The following is an 18,344-nucleotide window of genomic DNA, read 5'->3' as shown; positions in this document are numbered from 1 at the left end:
GAAAAAATTAAATATTGTATCAGTAAACAGGGCTAACAACAATTTTACTTGCAAACCTTGATATGTATCAATCTCTACATAGTATAAAATAAAGATCTATCACAACGATGCAATTTAACAGTTTAGGCAAGGCAAGGCAAGAAAGCTCTCAGATGTGCGTTCTGTCATTGACTTGTTCCACTAAAATAATCACTGCTCGGCTCCCTTATGTCATACATTAATGTGTCATACATCTAAACCTTCCTCCACAAATGCTCTATAGAATAGTAACAACTGCATCAAAATCTGTCCAGTGGTTCTCAAGATTAGCGCAAACACACAGAGAGATGGCTACCAGGGACTGTTTTTTCATTGACATGCTTCACTAAAATTGTCACTGCTTGGCTTTATTTTGTCATAAATTAATGTTTCATACACCTAAACCTTCACACACCTAAACCTATATGTACAGTCGTGCCCTTATACTAAGGCTGAATCTAAAATAAATGGAATTCTCTCAGAGAGAACTCCCGAGGTGAGGGGGGGGGGATGGTGTTTAAAGGGGCTACACCTCAAAATCTATTGGAGGTACTGAGCTGAAATTTGGCACGGGCGGGTAGAACGGCCGGGACCCGGGGGAGGGAGGGGGGTAGCAGGCGTTAGCTGCTCTGGGAGCCGGGGACAGTAGTGGGCACTAGCGGTGGCAGTGTGGCAGCAGTGCAGGTGGCAGGACTCTGGGGAGGCAGCAGGAGACAGATGCAGGTATCACAGATCTTTCATATCCGAGCCTGCATCTGTGTGTAAATAAACAAATACAGAAGCAGGGACGGGATCAGTGAGACCCGTCTGTGCTTGTTTGGAAAAAAAAATTACTACCAACCAGGGGTTCTGGGTATCCCAGGGTTCAAACAACAAAAGGAAGAAAAAGTATGGCTATTATATGGGGCACTCTTAATTAATACTTATCAATACATTAAAACATAACTTTTATTACCAACAGTAAAATAATCAGGTACCATAGAATTGTGTTAAAAGTTCAGATGGTATAAATCCATCATAAAAGAGCAGACTTCATAATTCATAATGAAATCTGAAGGCGAATTTGTAATTTATTACACACTCGAAAATGGATGTGTTTGATTGATAGTATAAACTAAACTATAGTATTGCTTGGCCGTGTGCAGAACCACTCCCAAATATATATCTCAATAAGTACAGCACCTGGTATTCCCTGGAGGTCACCCTACCAGGTACTAACCAGGCCAAATACAGTTTAGCTTCCAAGATCAGACGAGATTGGGCAATCACGTAATGTATGGCTGTAGGTATTATAGGGAGAATTGCACAATTACCAGGTCACAGCAATATATATGTGTAGGACTAATAAGGTTAATAGTCCATTTGTTGATAAATAACAGCTTCCAAAAAAAGAATGCACAAGCAAACTTTATTTGTACCACATGTATAATAGATAAATCAAAAAAATCCCCAGATTTATTGTGCAAATAATATCATGGATTTATAGACCCCCTTGTTCAATAAAGAGGTAAACCATAAATTATAATGCAATCAATTGAAGCTGCATAAAGGACATATAAAGTTAGTCCGACAGAATATGTTGTATTAAACTATAATAACAGATTCAAACTGGGAACAGTATTTGTATATACCAACTGAATAAAAAGATATATCTCAGCAACTGACTTTCATAATTGGTATAATAAGCAAAATTAACACAACAGGTATCTCCTCAAATCATCAAAGAATATAAAGAATTGTTACTCGCTATCACTGTAAACATTACTAAGGACCACATATATTTTATAGTATGGTCAAAAAGATCCTTTGTGAGAAAATCCTAAATGCAAAAATAAAAGTCACATATTCTGTGTATATACACACATATCAAATCCAAAACAAAACAAGGAAGTGTTATTATGCATATATCAATAAAGCAATTGACATAATTAGATCCACCAGTGAAGAAAAATATATAAAAGGTAAAAATATGATTTATAAATCAGACTGATTACAAAAAATGGTGATATGATCAAAAAATATATAGTGCACCATATCTCTCCACTGTAGAATGAAAAGGTTGTGACCAATTTATACTGCTGTGAACTGATTTAAAAAACGGCATTCACCAAAAAAGTATGAAAATTTTTTTTTATCTCACAGCCAGTCAGTGAAAGTTTCAATTTACAAATGATAGTATAAATACGACCAAGATAAAGTACATAATGTGTAAATGAACATGATTACCAATTGATCCCTGGATACGTATACAGGTGTTATTAAGGTTGTGAACAGCAAGTGACACTAAATAAATCACACATAACCATTTGTTAATTAGTAAAGACAGGTCCTAGAGACAAGAATCCTGCTGTGCCAATATGCAAGTCAGCAGCACTTTTGTATCAAAACCCCCGCAATTAGCGGGTTTTAGGACACGGAGGTCCTGCCAGATCAGCATGTGCAAAATACAATACCACTGTCATCCAAATCACTGAGGCATCCAGCCCGTGCATCGGCTGGAGGTCCAAACGGTGTGTAAATAAGTGAGGACGCGCGTTTCGCCCGACGGAGGGCTTATTCACCTCATCCATGTCGATAGCCTGTAACTCACTATTTAAGTACAAGAACCTTTAGTCTCACCCTATCGGCACAGTGTAATTGGAGCGCGGGCAGTTACCATGGAGATAACTCCGCCCCTCCAAAGTCACATGATCTGACTCAGCGCCAATAAAAATATAGTGCATCGCATGCTGGTAGATGTAGTTTGTGCTAGCACAACAGTGTAGTTTGTACTATCGGCACAGTGTAATTGGAGCGCGGGAGGTTACCATAGAGATAACTTCGCCCCTCCGAAATCACATGATCGAACTCAGTGCCAATAATATAAAAATATATAGTGCATTGCATGCTGGTAGATGTAGTTTGTACTAGTCCAACGATCTATAAAGGAAATGCTGGGATAGATTAAATAACAAATTAAATTGGAAAATCCAGTTAAATGGTAAAAGGCTTCAGGTAAATCTATATACTCCAAGTAAGAAGGTTTATATATTGTATATTTAATCGCACAATATTTTTGTGCAGTGCATTATGGTAAATGTAGTTCTGGCTACCTAGCCTGACTACGTGTCTAAACGATGGCATTATTTACTCAATAAATTAATAATGTACATAGTGTCAATAATATTAGAAAAAATTAATAAATAAAATAATTATAAATTATATGTATTATAAATAAACAGTAAAAAAGTTACTGTATTGAGGATAGTGTCATGATTATACAGTTATTACTACCATATAAATGTGGAATGCTAATGTAACTGAGGATATTAAGATAAATAATAATTGTGTAATAATAAAATCAGTGAAAATAAGGAAGTGTGCACCTAGCAAAATTATGTTTAATTATAAAAACAATAGTGTATAACTCAACAAAAAAACCAAACAATTATTAGCAATTAAATTTTACTTTTGTGTAATAATGTTAGTTTCTTTGTTAAGTCATATAAATAGTGACTAAAACTAATTCATATTATAGTAAAATGGTGAATTAAAATGATGTAAAAAGTGCATTATTATATACTAGTGTCAATATGCTGAAATAACATGCAGCAAAACACCAAGTGAAAATTCTTAATGATAAATGAATGAAAAGTGAAAAAAGGTTACGTGTTAGATAATATAACTTAATATCCATAACATTTGTAACATTATAATCTCATTATTGGCATCATAACAAATAGAGTTCAAAAAATAAAACTAAATATAAATAAATATAAATATTAAAAATAATAAAAATAAAAATTATATTTATGAAGAAGTATAAAATAAAATAAAGAGATTAATTTGAATGTATAGCATTAATAAATCTCAAATAAATAAATAATCATGGCACATAGGATATCAATCAGCTTACATGTGGTTGAGCTACTTATAGGAATACACCATAATTTATATATTCATTCATGCCCTGCGGATTGAGGGCACCTAACCTGAATGTCCACCTACTTTCACATTTAATCAGTTCTTGCGTGAGGTCACCCCCCCGAATTCCCAGACTCACTTTCTCCAAACCAAAACCTTTTAATTCTTTAGGACTATCATTGTGATGGGTATGAAAGTGACGGGCTACCGAGGTTAATTTCTTAAATTTAGCTAAATCCGACGGGGGCATTCCTAATAGTCCCTGCATGTTCCAGAATACGTTGTTTAAGGTTCCTGGAGGTCATCCCGACATACTTAATGTTGCAACTGCAAATAAGACAGTAAACAACACATGTAGTATGACAATTGATAAAGTCTCTTATCTGAATTTTGGTTCCATATTTATCATGAACAGAGTCACATTTGGTCATATATTGACATGCTTTACATGTACCGCATGCATGAGAGCCTTGTGTTTTGCTCTCTCCTCTAGGAAATTTGACATAGTGATTTTGGACAAGATTATCTCTCAAATTTCTTGCTCTACGCCACCCCACAGTAACCTTATCGTCCAAAATTTGAGATAAATCCTTGTCTAGATGAAGAACTGGCCAATGTAGTTGGATGATACTCTGAATGGTTCTCTATTCTTTACAAAAATTGCATATAAATCTTGTTTTATTTTTGGAAGTTTCATCCCTTCTTACAGGCCCCTTCTGCTTCCTATCTCTGAAAATCAGTTGGTCTCTATGGGTGTCTTGGATACTCTTTTGGGCTCGCTTCATGCACCTCCTGCTATATCCTCTTTCTCTCAATCTGTCTGATAATTCATCACTCTTGGATTGGTATGTTTGTGCTTCTGAGCAGTTACGTTTCAAACGTAAGAACTCGCCTTTGGGAAGGTTTTCTACTGTGGGCGGAAAATGTGCACTAGTCTGGTATAACAGACTATTAGTTGCCGTATCCTTATGATAGAGTTCCGTATGTATAATCCCCTCATCAGACTTACAAATTTTCAAATCAAGGAAAGGTATTTGTTCTTGACTATACTGATAAGTCAGTTTGTTGTTATCCTTGTTCTTGTTAAGTTCCTGGATAAATTCAAGAAGCAGTTGTTCCTCTCCTTCCCATATCATAAGGATGTCGTCAATATATCTCCACCAACCTCCAACGAATCTCGTATAGTGCTCCAAGGTCTCTCCAAAAATGAACTCCCGCTCCCACCTGCCCATGAAGAAGTTGGCATAAGTGGGGGCACAAGTAGCCCCCATTGCTGTCCCCCTCATTTGCAGGTAGAAGCGGCCCCCAAAGGTATAATAATTTTTGGTCAAAATGAATTTCAGAAGATCTAAAAGAAATTGATGGAATTGACAAGGTTCTTCCATTTGGAGAAAATATGCAATTGCCTGAGTTCCCAATTCATGATCGATACACGTATACAGAGATTCTACATCCAAAGTAACAAGAAAATGTTTCTCCAACCTAACATCATGTAGCTTTCTGAGAATATCCGATGTATCCTGTATGTAGGATGTTAAGCCCAATACATGATGACGAAGGTGGAGGTCAACAAATCTATTTGCATTTTCAGAGACCACCCACACCAGAGACTATAGGTCTCCCCGGTGGGTCATGAAGGTTCTTGTGAACTTTTGGAAGTAGATAGAGTGTAGGGACTTTTGGATTTGGCACTCTCAGATATTCATATTCTTGTTTAAGAATAATGCCCTCATTCCTGGCTTTATCTATCATGTTGTTATATAACTTGGTATAGTTAACTGTGGGATTGAAAAGAATGTTTTGATAACATTCTTTGTCATTGAGTTGTCGCATTGCTTCCCTTTCATACATATCTGTGGGCCAGATGACAACATTACCACCTTTATCGGACGGTTTAATAACTACCCCCTTCCAATTCTTGATATTTTTCAGGGCTTGAATTTCTTGTTTGTTGAGATTGCCAATAGTACGCGGTTGTCGTTTCATTTTCATGTGTAATTCATCAAGATCTTTGGAAACAAGTTCTTGAAAGATTTTAATTTCCGGGCTGATGGATTCTGAAGGAAAGAATGTTGATTTTTTCTTAATTAATGGTCTTTTCTGTTGTTCCATAATAGAATTGCCTTCATCTTGAGGTACTTCGAGTGTACGTATCGCTTCTACTTCATCCTCATCCCAGTCCAATGTCTCTCCGGATATCGGATACACCAAAATCAAGTTGGTGTCATCCTTACAATCTTTGTTCAAATTGATGAAATACTTTTTAAGCAAGAGCTTGCGTCCAAATAGCTTTAGATCTGTTTCCCAACTGAATCGATCAAAGGAATATGTTGGGGAAAAGGAAAGTCCTTTATTAAGAACAGATATTTCCGCTTCAGTAGGAATTAAATCAGATAAATTAATAACCCTCAAATTGGAATTCTCAGTTATTTCTTTTGGATCCTGGTCGAATATCTTTGTGGAAGTCAATGATCCAATTCCAGATGTTCCTCTGCACTTTTTCTTGCTCCGCCTCGTTTTCCTTTTGGACGGAATTTGGTGCGTCCCCCCCTGCTTAATCCTAAAAAAGAAGATGATGGAAGCTGATCATCAAATCTATCATGTAGCAAGCGAGATATTTGAAATGTATTCTGATTATCTGAAAACTCCCCCCCTCCTGATGATTCCAACTCTGATGAGGTATATGTTTCTTGTGGTTTGTAATAAGAATTAATATTATATGATTTGTTCCACTTGAAGAAAGAAAGTCCCATTTATCTCTGTTGAATTTTAACTTCTTCCTCTCAATAATGTCCAACTCATATGATTCTAGTTCTTTTTTATGTTTTTCTACCATTTTTTGAAATGTTGACTCCTCCCAATTTTCCAACTTCTTCCCAAGTATTTCGATTTCTTTTTCAGATTTGTCTAATATGATGTGATTATGTTTGATTAGTATAGACATCAAATCTTGGGAACATTTCAATAAAGTTGCTTCCCAGTCCTTGTTCAAGTTTTCAGTGGCCAATTTAAATGCTGGAAATATTTTCGGTCTTAACCCACGAGGAGTGATCCTATGTTTGAGATAATTTTCCAGGGTCGTTACATCCCAGGTCACTCTAGTTCTACGCTGTAGTATAGATTTAAGTTTGAAAAGATCTTCCTCCCAGTTATCTTTGGTCCCATTAGAAATTAAGTCTGAGAATATATCATCAAGATTTTCTGGGATTTGTCTTTTGGTTATCAGTTGGTCTTTGAGGGAGAATGAGGCCATATTATTAAGGAACTATAATAATAGTGAGAATGTAGGTCTTTGGATTATACAACATTCTGTTTTTTGACCTAAGTGATTTATATAAAGATATTGTATGGTACGGATTATAAGCATATAATATATAGGGTTCGTGCTAGAATCAGAAACTGAAATAGGCTCAGGGATCCCTGGCCTGGGCTGACTAGCGGTCAGGGTTGATGCTTTGGCCCGGTGAAAGGACTCCCCTGGCTGTGGCATTAGCCCCCCCCTGCTAGAAAAAGTCCAGTGCTGGTAAATACAGGGGGACCCTATGCATTTTTCACCCCTGTATTTACAGAACCAGGACCGGCTCAGAGCCCTGTGCTGATTGCGCTGAATACAGGGGACCTCTACATAATTTGTCCCCTGTATTTTGGCAACCAGGACTGGTTCTGAAAAGCGTGGAGTTGGTTGTGCTTCATACAGGGGGGCCCGTACATTGTTTGTCCACTGTAATTAGCACAACCAATACTGGGGCTCCAAAGCCCAATACTGGTTGTCTTTTTTTCTACACAAAAGCACAGACGGGTCTCACTGATCCCGTCCCTGCTTCTGTGTTTATTTCTACACAGATGCAGATATCACAGATCTTTCAGATCCGAGCCTACATCTGTTTGCTGCTACCTCCCTTGGGTCCAGCAGCCCACACCACCACCGCCTGCGCTGTCGCCCGCACAACCGCTGCTGATGCCTGCTACCGTCCCCCGGGTCACGGGCGCAACTAACTGCCACTTCCGTCCCCCAAGCCCACCGCCGCTACCGCCCGCAGTTGCCAGCCATCTTGGTGCATCCAAGTGAAGCCACAGTGAGTACACCTGATGGAGGCTCCTACTGAGGATGCGCAACAAGTTGAAACTTCCTATCTCTATAATGGCGGATTCGTGAGATAATAGTTTAAAAACTAACTTTCTCAAATACCTAAACTGTACAAGCACCTACTCTGGAACAAGAGCTACCTAATAAAACAAATCCCAAATCTAAACTCACCCCCTACTATGAGTTATGTCTTCCCAAAAATCCCCCACAGAGAACAGCAGTATAGTGGTCCTGAGTGTCAGAAAAAACTGACAGTTGGAACTTTAGATTACTCCCAAATCCTAATTTTTTTAGTTTTTGCCCTGAAATTGGGCATGCAGCACTGAGCAACAGTTCTACACACAAGTGCCAAATTTCAGCTCGGTACGTCCAATAGCTTTTGAGTTGTAGCCCCTTAAACACCCTGCCCCCTCTTGGGAGTTCTATATGGGAGAATTCAGTTTTTTTCGAGGGGACCCTTACGTTGTTTGTCCCCTGTATTTTGGCAACCAGGACTGGCTCTGATTAGCCTGGCGTGGTTGTGCTTAATACAGGGGACCCCTACGTCATTTGTCCCCTACGTCGTTTGTCCCCTGTATTTAGCACAAGCAGCACTGGGGCTGGTTGTGCTGTAGGGGCACGTCATTTTTTTTTAATATTACACATTCATTTTTTAACAGATACATGGATGGATCTCACTGATACGTCCAATCATCTGTGTCTTATTAATTTGATTTTCTCAGGTGCATGCCCAGCGCCAGCGAGTCCCTCTGATGCTTCTGTGCACAGCCCTGTTGCTGCCACTGCTCCACACACCTGCAGCAGTCTCTCCATCTGCACCCTTAGAACACCTCCTGTGTGCTGTCCGCTCCTCCACCCATGCTAGTGTAAGTATTTGTTGTCCTTCTGCCCTGCAGGTGGCCCGGTTTGCTTGTCAAAACCCTGATGGTTAATAAATTATAAAAAAGCTATGAAATTCCATAGACAAAAAACCTTACGGTTTTACATTTCCCATTAAGGCTTCTTAGACATGATCTGAAATTTCCCAAAACCTACTGAATTTGTGCCACTCAAACTAAAAAAAGCAATGAAATTCCAATCATGAAGGCTGACGCCTTAATGGACATGTTGCTTGCGCAATACAGATATGGTATGCCATCACACCCTGTGGTTAACTGCAGATTGAGCACTCTCACAGAATGAGATTGCTGTCACTCATAAAATGGTCTGCTTATTGGAATACACAAATGCAGTCTATGCAACTGAGGTCTGAACAGTTATGTGGCTCCCACATCCCACTCAGTGCCCACAATCTTCCCATTTGTTCACCACAACAATCCCACTGGGTTCCAGCATCTTTCTCACTCTATACATCCATCTCATTCAAAATACACATTCAGTTCCCTAATTTCTAAAACTATCATACGCTGTCTATGCATGTACACTATCTGCGCCTCCAGACGATGTGTATGCAAATTGCGTAGGCAGTGCAATCGCACAGCAATGCATTAGCACGCCCAGTATTCTTTAGAGAGCGATCACACAGGGTATACAGACACCCACCAGCCTACTTAAGACGCCCACTTGTGCACATCATGTCCAGGAAGTGTATGCAACCATCGGTACATCGGGTAACATCGGATGCTATCGCAGCGCTTGAGGTTGACCATACCCTGCCGCAAGCACTGCGAGCACTTCAGTGTAAAAACAAGCCAGGTGACGTGTACTATAATGCCGTCTTATAATTATGCACGCCTCTAACATGCCGCTGAGATGCTCAGGCACGCCTGCGTTTGCACCTCCACTCCCCTGTCCAGCTCCTGTTACCACCTACAAACGGACTCTCCTGTCACTCACTCTGCTGGGCTGTCTATGCGCAGCGAGCGAACGCATTGTGAACTTTCGCTAAGGTATGTGCACACGCACTGCGCACAATGCATACACACTGCGTACCATTGGCAGCAACGAGCGTTTGCATCTTAGCGAGCGGGTCTGAATGAGCTCCTGAGTTGGGTAAAGTAAGATAGTTAGAACCGAGAGTTAGACTGATTTATATAAGCAGGTTACAATAGGGAATAAATGTATAAGGTAATATCTGTATTAGGTACAGAGGTTAATGTTATGGTACATACACACGGTCAAATTTGATGAATGATGAACGATTTTTACAACGATTTGAACGATTTCATCAACGAACGATTTCTAACAGTATTAAAATTAATGGAATCGTTAAAATCTGACTGCAAACACAGACGAGTCAGAGATCGTTATTTGACATGCGGGAACGCGCATCATTGGTGGATGCATGCCCTACATGTCAAAGTTATGAACGATTGAACAAATTTTACAATCGTTGTGTATGCACTATTAGATATGTGAGGTTCAGTTTCCCTGGAAACCACACACACCTGAACCTCTGGGATCCGAGTGATCCAATGTCCCAGCTCTAATCTTCCCTCCAAATTCAGATCCCAAAACGAGGCAAAGCGCCATCTTCCTGGAATTGGATCTCGTGTGTTTTGGATTTCATATGAAAGTCCCTCCCTCGTAATCAGGCGCCATCTTACACAGGAGAGCGGAGGGAAGGGGTGTGGGACTGTGGGCTGGAGCACTGTCATCTAAAAAAAACCACCACTAGCCCATAAGGGCACCATTAGTACTGGTGTAGGAGTCCGTGTAGGACTAGTACAAAGTGGAGTATGTGCCTGGAGGGTTACTGCAGGCAACATTGTCACTGTATGTGTGTCTGTTGTTTGTCACATCACACACACTGACTGCACACACACACACTGACAGCACACTCGCACACACACTGACAGCACACTCACACACTGCACACACACACACACTGACAGCACACTCACACAGACTGCACACACACACACTGACAGCACAATCACACCACACACACACTGCACACACACACCGACTGCACACACAGACAAGCACACACACAAACTGCAGTGCACACTCACAAACTGCAGTACACACTCACTGACTGCACACTCACTGTAGAGCACACTCACTATAGAGCACACTCACTGTAGAGCACACACAAGCTACTGGCTGTGTGTGGTGGTGTTTTTATTTTCTTAGTTATAGTGAACCTTCCCTTTTTTCCCCCTAGGAAACTGCTAAAGCGTATGCAGACGGGTGATTATTTCGTACTGCGCATATGTATGCATAACAGTGCACGTATGCGAATGCCTCACTGCAATCGGAAATGAGACGCAGTGTGTACGCAGTCCCATCGCAGAGTGACTGACTGGAAGTACCGTTTGGGGGCGGTGACGGGGGGGGGGCAACGACGACGGTTGTTCGGGTGAATGCAGCGTGCCAGTGTGTTTCATCGCCATTGCAGGGGCGTGCATAGCTTAGCCACTGCGATGGCCTCCGCAGCCTGCGATCTCATAGCGTGCGTGGTTGTTAGCAATTTAGTGGTAGGGTCAGACCTGCCTTGAATGTGCGAGTGGCTCCGATGTACTTCGATGTTAGTGATGTTTTGGCTGGATTGCAGGGTATTACGGATGTGTGAGAGGGGAATTGGGTGTCTGCGTGTGTGCCAGGGCTTTGCGATTGCACATATTAGCACACTTTCGCAGCAGAACTGCATGCGCGATTGCAGCCGCGGTCCAAGCTGAATAAGGCCCTCTGTGTGCAGTGATATCCCCCATCATCTGTAACCACAGCAATTCTCACAAAGGAGACCGGTTTCTTCTAGTGCCTGAAAACAGTTCCCAGTGGTGTTTGTGTATGTGCAGAGTCTGTTTTCCTTCCAGTGTAAGTGACGGTGTGGGGTGGTTCCATCCCCATCATCTGCTCCCAAAACATTTCTCAAGTGTAAAAAATTATTTCTTGGCTGGTGTAACAAAAAAATGTCCATTCTTTTATTAAAACTGCACGGCAACGGTAACAGTCCCTCCTTTCCCTATGTCATGGTTTGTTATACGTTCACTCAGTGTGGTGGCCGATAAGTTGAACAATAGTAGCTATACTCCTGTCCTGGTGTCAAAAACAAATAACAATCACGGATCAGTCAATAAAGAAGCAGATGCAGCAAACCAGTATTAGTGCTGCGGCTGCTGCCAGTCATAGTGCATCTACTAAAGGTGATCAATTAAGGTGGTCCAATTAAGCTTCATTTTGAAAAAATTTTTCCTTTAGTACAACATTTAGCAGTCATTTTGATACAAGAAATCGATAACGAAAACACAAAAGACAAAATATTATTTTGCTTAATAATCCTACTTGTGAAATATTCCCTTAAAATAAATCCTCATTAAATAGAATGCCCGCAAATGGCAAATTTTCAGTGCTCAAACACATTCACAGATAGTGAATCAATCAATCCTTTAATTCGCTTCCACTAAATAGTAATCCACTACCTTTTACCTATGCTGGCCTCTAATCTAGTTCTTGTTTAATGAAAACATTCTATAACATCGTATAGTTTATATTAAACTGCCACCCTGTCTGCCACTGCAGTGCCACTCTGATTCCTAGATGTGCTTTATTCTATTGTAAACGGCTGCTGCTCTGGCGCTTAGTTTAGCCACCCAGCTCGCTGCAGCCTTTGGCCAATATGGGTGAAAATAATATTGTGAGCTGTGAGGTGGTCAAAATTGACTGGAAATGACTGGAAATTAATGTTATTAAGGTTAATAATACTGTAGGAACAAAAACAGGCCCAAATGACATATGGTATTAGCTGTTTTTATCAATGTTATTTAAAATATCCAGAACCAAAACCAAAACACAGGGGTCTGCGCACATCTCTAGTGAATGTTTATGCCCTAAGTTCATGTGTTAAACAGCACACACTTCACGATTTTTTTAAACGATATGGACGAGATCGTTCATATCGTTCAGTGTGTATGCGGTGAACGACCATCGACAGATGCTCACAGGGGTCATTAACGATGTTTGCTGTCGTGCAAACATACAGGCCAATCTGACGATATCGTCAGAAAGTGCCTGTTCAAAGATGTGGCAGGATGACTTCAACGAACGATGTCGTTAACGATATTGTTCAGTGTGTACATCCAATATCTTTCAGCTCATCGTCTAATGTGTATGTCCCTTTAGAGAAAACTCTTCTGTGAAAAAAAGTTTCAGCCGTGACTTACCTGAGTGACTGTTTCCAGCTAAATACAATCAACAATTTGTAGAATACTTGTTTGATTATTGTGGTTGGAAAAGAATCATCCTCACCTATCTTGTTTAAGTATGAAAACAAAGTTAATAAGCCAAAAGGAAGAAATCAGCCTGTTTGAAGAGCTAAAGAGAGGGTCCCACCTCAGTCCAGAAAGGTATGTGCACTAGGATGTACTAGGGTATAAAAGGATGTAGTAGGATGTACTAGGGTATAAAAGGATGTAGTAGGGTGTACTAGGATGTACTAGGGTAAACTGGAATGTACTAGGGTGTACTAAGATGTACTAGGGTATACTAAGATGTACTAGGATGTACTAGGGTATAAAAGGATGTAGTAGGGTGTACTAGGATGTACTAGGGTAAACTGGAATGTACTAGGGTGTACTAAGATGTACTGGGATGTACTAGGGTATACTAAGATGTACTAGGGTATACTAAGATGTACTAGGGTGTACTAAGGTGTACTGGGGTGTACTAGGATGTACTAGGGTATACTAAGATGTACTGGGATGCACTAGGGTATACTAAGGTGTACTAGGGTATACTGGGATACACTAGGGTGTACTAAGATGTACTAGGGTATACTAAGGTGTACTGGGATGTACTAGGGTATACTAAGATGTACTAGGGTATACTAAGGTGTACTGGGATGTACTAGGGTATACTAGGATGTTCCCATATTTCTGACTGCTTGTTTTTGTTCTGAATCTCCAAGCTTGCCCTGACATCTAGTGTCTGTCTGATGGCAAATACTAGAATATTCACTTCCACTTTCCTTTTGAAATCCTCCCCAGAACACAAGGAAACTTCAGGGACGGAGGCTTCCATCTCTCCCTTCAAGACTTCTCCAGAGCCAGCAAAACATATGGGTCCTGTAGCATCCACAGTATAGAAGTAGAATTGAAAGCTATAATTCATTCAAAGAAAGAGGACACCTGAAGCAGACCCTGCATAGACCATGCCAAGCCCTGGGCCCAAGCCAGTGTCTTGGGTGCAACCAAGCTGGGTCCAAGGGCCCTGGTTAGAGGCCCCAGGGAAAGCAATGTTGATTCCATGGTTCCTGTGACTTCTAGTAAAGAGAAGGGAGGAGGAGGCATCCCTGCTCTTGTCCTGGGGTGTACAATGAGCTGCAGGAGCTCTACAATAGCCCACACAATAGATGTGCAACTGCAAATGACACAGATCAGATACAAAAAGAGCCCACAGAATAACCAGCAAGACCTAGTACACTTCACCACTACTACAATTCAGATGAGAAGGCATGTGGGAGGCCACAGAAGATAAAGGGATAATATCTTTCCCCAAACTTATACATCCTGTGCCCGACACAGGGCCACCACCTCCACAATGCAGGACAAGGGGCTGAACTGTGACTTTTAACCCTCCTCCTCTAGATGGGAGCTACTTACCAGAATGTTGCACCTCTGGTACATGGTTGGATGCCAGCAGAATCGTGGCACCATCGCTGCCTACTCCTTGCATGCCCGGCTGTGGCTGAAGGATGGCGAGAACGGAGACGGCAAGAAAAATAGCACTCAACTTAACTCACCTAGCCTGCCAATAACGGTATAGGGGACAGGAGCTGTTGTCACTGCGCCCTACACCTTGTTGTATACAATGGATGCTTTAAGTGTTTTCTAGCATGATCACTATTGTCCTTTTTAAGTGAAGGTCACATACTGACAATAGTATGCTGTATGCTTGGCATGGTTCTCTACTCACCTTTACGTGCCGTCGGTGGGCTAAATTCCACATGTGTGGGTGTATCACAGCCCTCTTCTGTAGGGGTCATGGTCTTTAAAGCAGTTGTGTTGATTGAAAGTTGTTCTTGAATTTCAGCACCTCTGAGAAAGACGGACATCAATAATAATAAGTCAATTAAATTTGCCTCTATATGCCGCACTTACGGCGAGATCAGGACACGAGTGGGGTGAGTTGAGGTGCTGTTACTGACGTTCATCACCCCCCCTTGCGGATAATTTAATTGACCCCCAAAAGTTACACAATTTCATAAGCTGCTAATAATTCAGACTCAGTCATATTCTATATCCAGGTATCCCCAGATTTCACATGCTTAATCCTCCAGTACCATCTCTAGTAGTTACATAACCTCCAAGTTCTTCTTTCATATTTACTGTATATGTTAATTCAGTAATGTGGACACTTTTATAATTCATTAAGCTCAGACAGTTATTTATTTTGACCTATACATTTTAGAGACCTAGGCTAATATTAAATCTAAATCAATGCTGTGTTTCTGTGGCTAAATCACACATTTACTAGCAGGCAATTTTTTATGTTAGTAAATCTGTGATTCAGCCTCAGAAACACAACATCGATTTAGATAGATTTAAAATTAATCAAAATCAATTAAAATTGACTTTTAGTATAAATACCCTCTCGATTCAATGCATCCACCATCTACGAACGTCAGGAGCTTCCACTACCTGGTGCGTTCAGCTTTTACCTACTAGAAAATGATCTAAACTAAATATGCAGTGGTAATGGTTGGGTAGGACTGCGCTCTGCTGTGTGGGCAGATGTGGTGTGTGAATGGGCTGATAGGTGTGGTTGATGAGCGAGTGGGGTGCTTCACTTCCTGACCGCAGGCGTACCGGGTCCTGCGTATATTGGATAGAGACGGTGGGGGACGGAAGGTGCGCTCGCCCTGTGTCTGCAAAGGTAGTGGGGGAGTGTTGGATTGTTTATGTGGTGGCTGGTGTCTACGGTGTGGTGAGGGGTGGGCCAATGGAATGACAGAGGTGGACACAAGGTGGGAGTAAATGGTTTTATTGGAGTAGTCACAATGCTTCTCCTATGTAGTCCCGGGCAGCAAGGTGTGAGTGGAGGTTGGTAAGAGAGAGGGAGAGACTGGGGAGGTGGGTCGACCCTTTCAGGGGGCTCCTTTCCCGTGCGGTTCAATAGACAGGCACGTTACCCCTGCTGGATCTTTGGTCGACAGTCTTGGGAGTCTTGGTGGGTGGGAGGGGGGACAAGAGCAAGAGGTATGGTGGGTGGGTGTGAACACCTGGCAGCGTCCCGCATGTATACCAAAGTCTCGAAGTCTGATACCAACCGGTAGGTAAGGCCTGAAGTTGATAGGCCGTAGGGGTGTTGCGTTTAAATTATTGTAAAAAGTGCACAGAAAGGAACATATCCTCAGGATCTCAGATGAAGTTTGGGTTAATAATTGAAAACCGTTTTGCTGGACTCACAGTGCACTACAGTGTCTATTATCCATTACTGTAGCAAAATGTAACACAAACCGTTATCCATTCTCTTGGTGGTGCAAGGTGTTGGGCACAAATACAGTTGGATGCCAGCTTTTGGGTACACTGCACTAGAGGAAGGTGTGTGGGGATTGAAACGTATGACCATAAAGTCACCACTTGTGCTGTGACCACTCACTTTTCTGCAATAGCTACTGAAGAGGAAACCAACTTCGGGAGAGATTCAGGTCTCTGTGGAACCTGGTTCTGTGGTGGAGGTGCAATTGCAATCATAGAGTCTGGAACCCCAAAATCTACATCTACAACATGAAAAAAATACAAAATGGTAAAATGTAACAAAAGTAAAAGACTGAAATGTGTGTAAGTAGCCTCCCTGGTATTGTACAGAGAGATGCACAGACAGGAGCTGGAAGTCCTCACACTCAGGGCTGTACACGCAGCAGATGGCTCTTTGAACGCAGTGGCTGTATAGTAAAGGCGTCTTGTGTAATTAGACGCCTCCTGCCGGTTTCTGTGATACGCTGCGTGACCATCGGCCATCTGAGTTACCCCCAGGTTAGGCAGTAAGCCCGGTGTTTTCACTCTGCTGGGGCCAGGAAATCTGCGCACACCCTGGGTGCAGCACACCTGCAAAACGCCGACTGTTGCAGTCCCCGTCCGCCCTCTGAAACCCTCAGCATGTCAATCAAGCTGCGGCGTGGGAGCAGTGCGAGCAATCTCGCTGAAGATGACCTGCATATGCGCTGTACCGATCCCATGCGTGCGCTGTAGCGATTCCATCCATGCGCTGTAGCGATCCCGTCCACGCGCTGTACCGATCCCATCCATGCGTTCACAATAAATTACAACTATGCAATCTTTGTGATTGGGTGACATAGGCCCCTCTGCTACATGTACCAGTGTCAGATGCACTACGACTGAGGCTTCCCCCTCCCAGGTGACTATTATAACACTGCTGCAGCCGCCTTAGTGGTTTTGCATTAATGTGTTTGATGTAAACGTGTACAACCAATTGGAGGCAGTCAGTAGTAAAGCGTCCGCCATGCACAATCGTCACACAAACAAGATGATGAAATCAACAAATATATATTATACTGTCCTGTCACATATATACCTGTATACATCTCTCCTCCCTCTAATACACTGTAATGTGCTATATGTGATAGTGCTGGGCTCCTCTATACTGTCCTGTCACATATAGACCTGTGTTACCATACATCTCTCCTCCCCCTAATACACTGTAATGTACTATATGTGATAGTGCTGGGCTCCTCTATACTGTCCTGTCACATATAGACCTGTGTTACCATACATCTCTCCTCCCTCTAATACACTGTAATGTGCTATATGTGATAGTGCTGGGCTCCTCTATACTGTCCTGTCACATATATACCTGTGTTACCATACATCTCTCCTCCCTCTAATACACTGTAATGTGCTATATGTGATAGTGCTGGGCTCCTCTATACTGTCCTATCACACATATACCTGTGTTACCATACATCTCTCCTCTCTCTAATACACTGTAATGTGCTATATGTGATAGTGCTGGGCTCCTCTATACAGTCCTGTCACATATAGACCTGTGTTACCATACATCTCTCCTCCCTCTAATACACTGTAATGTGCTATATGTGATAGTGCTGGGCTCCTCTATACTGTCCTGTCACATATATACCTGTGTTACCATACATCTCTCCTCTCTCTAATACACTGTAATGTGCTATATGTGATAGTGCTGGGCTCCTCTATACTGTCCTGTCACATATAGACCTGTGTTACCATACATCTCTCCTCCCCCTAATACACTGTAATGTGCTATATGTGATAGTGCTGGGCTCCTCTATACTGTCCTGTCACATATAGACCTGTGTTACCATACATCTCTCCTCCCCCTAATACACTGTAATGTGCTATATGTGATAGTGCTGGGCTCCTCTATACTGTCCTGTCACATATATACCTGTGTTACC

General features: G+C 41.7%; 1 protein-coding gene and 1 pseudogene across 1 annotated transcript in view; both read right to left on the bottom strand.

Annotated features, from left to right (window-relative positions):
• Positions 1–18,344, bottom strand: part of SH3BP1 (SH3 domain binding protein 1) — a 263,120-nt gene that overhangs the window by 16,358 nt on the left and 228,418 nt on the right. The window contains exons 16-17 of the mRNA XM_088463396.1: positions 16,550–16,670; positions 14,864–14,985 (exon numbers count right to left, since the gene is read on the bottom strand). Of these exons, the coding sequence (XP_088319522.1) occupies positions 14,864–14,985; positions 16,550–16,670 (243 nt within the window). The remainder of the gene's footprint in view (positions 1–14,863; positions 14,986–16,549; positions 16,671–18,344) is intronic.
• Positions 1,189–1,306, bottom strand: LOC148443010 (5S ribosomal RNA; annotated as a pseudogene).

The sequence above is a fragment of the Taudactylus pleione genome, unplaced genomic scaffold (genome assembly GCF_031769625.1).
Source record: "Taudactylus pleione unplaced genomic scaffold, aTauple2 ptg001353l, whole genome shotgun sequence".
NCBI classification, from domain to species: Eukaryota; Metazoa; Chordata; class Amphibia; order Anura; family Myobatrachidae; genus Taudactylus; species Taudactylus pleione.
This window is presented reverse-complemented; position numbering and strand designations above follow the sequence as displayed.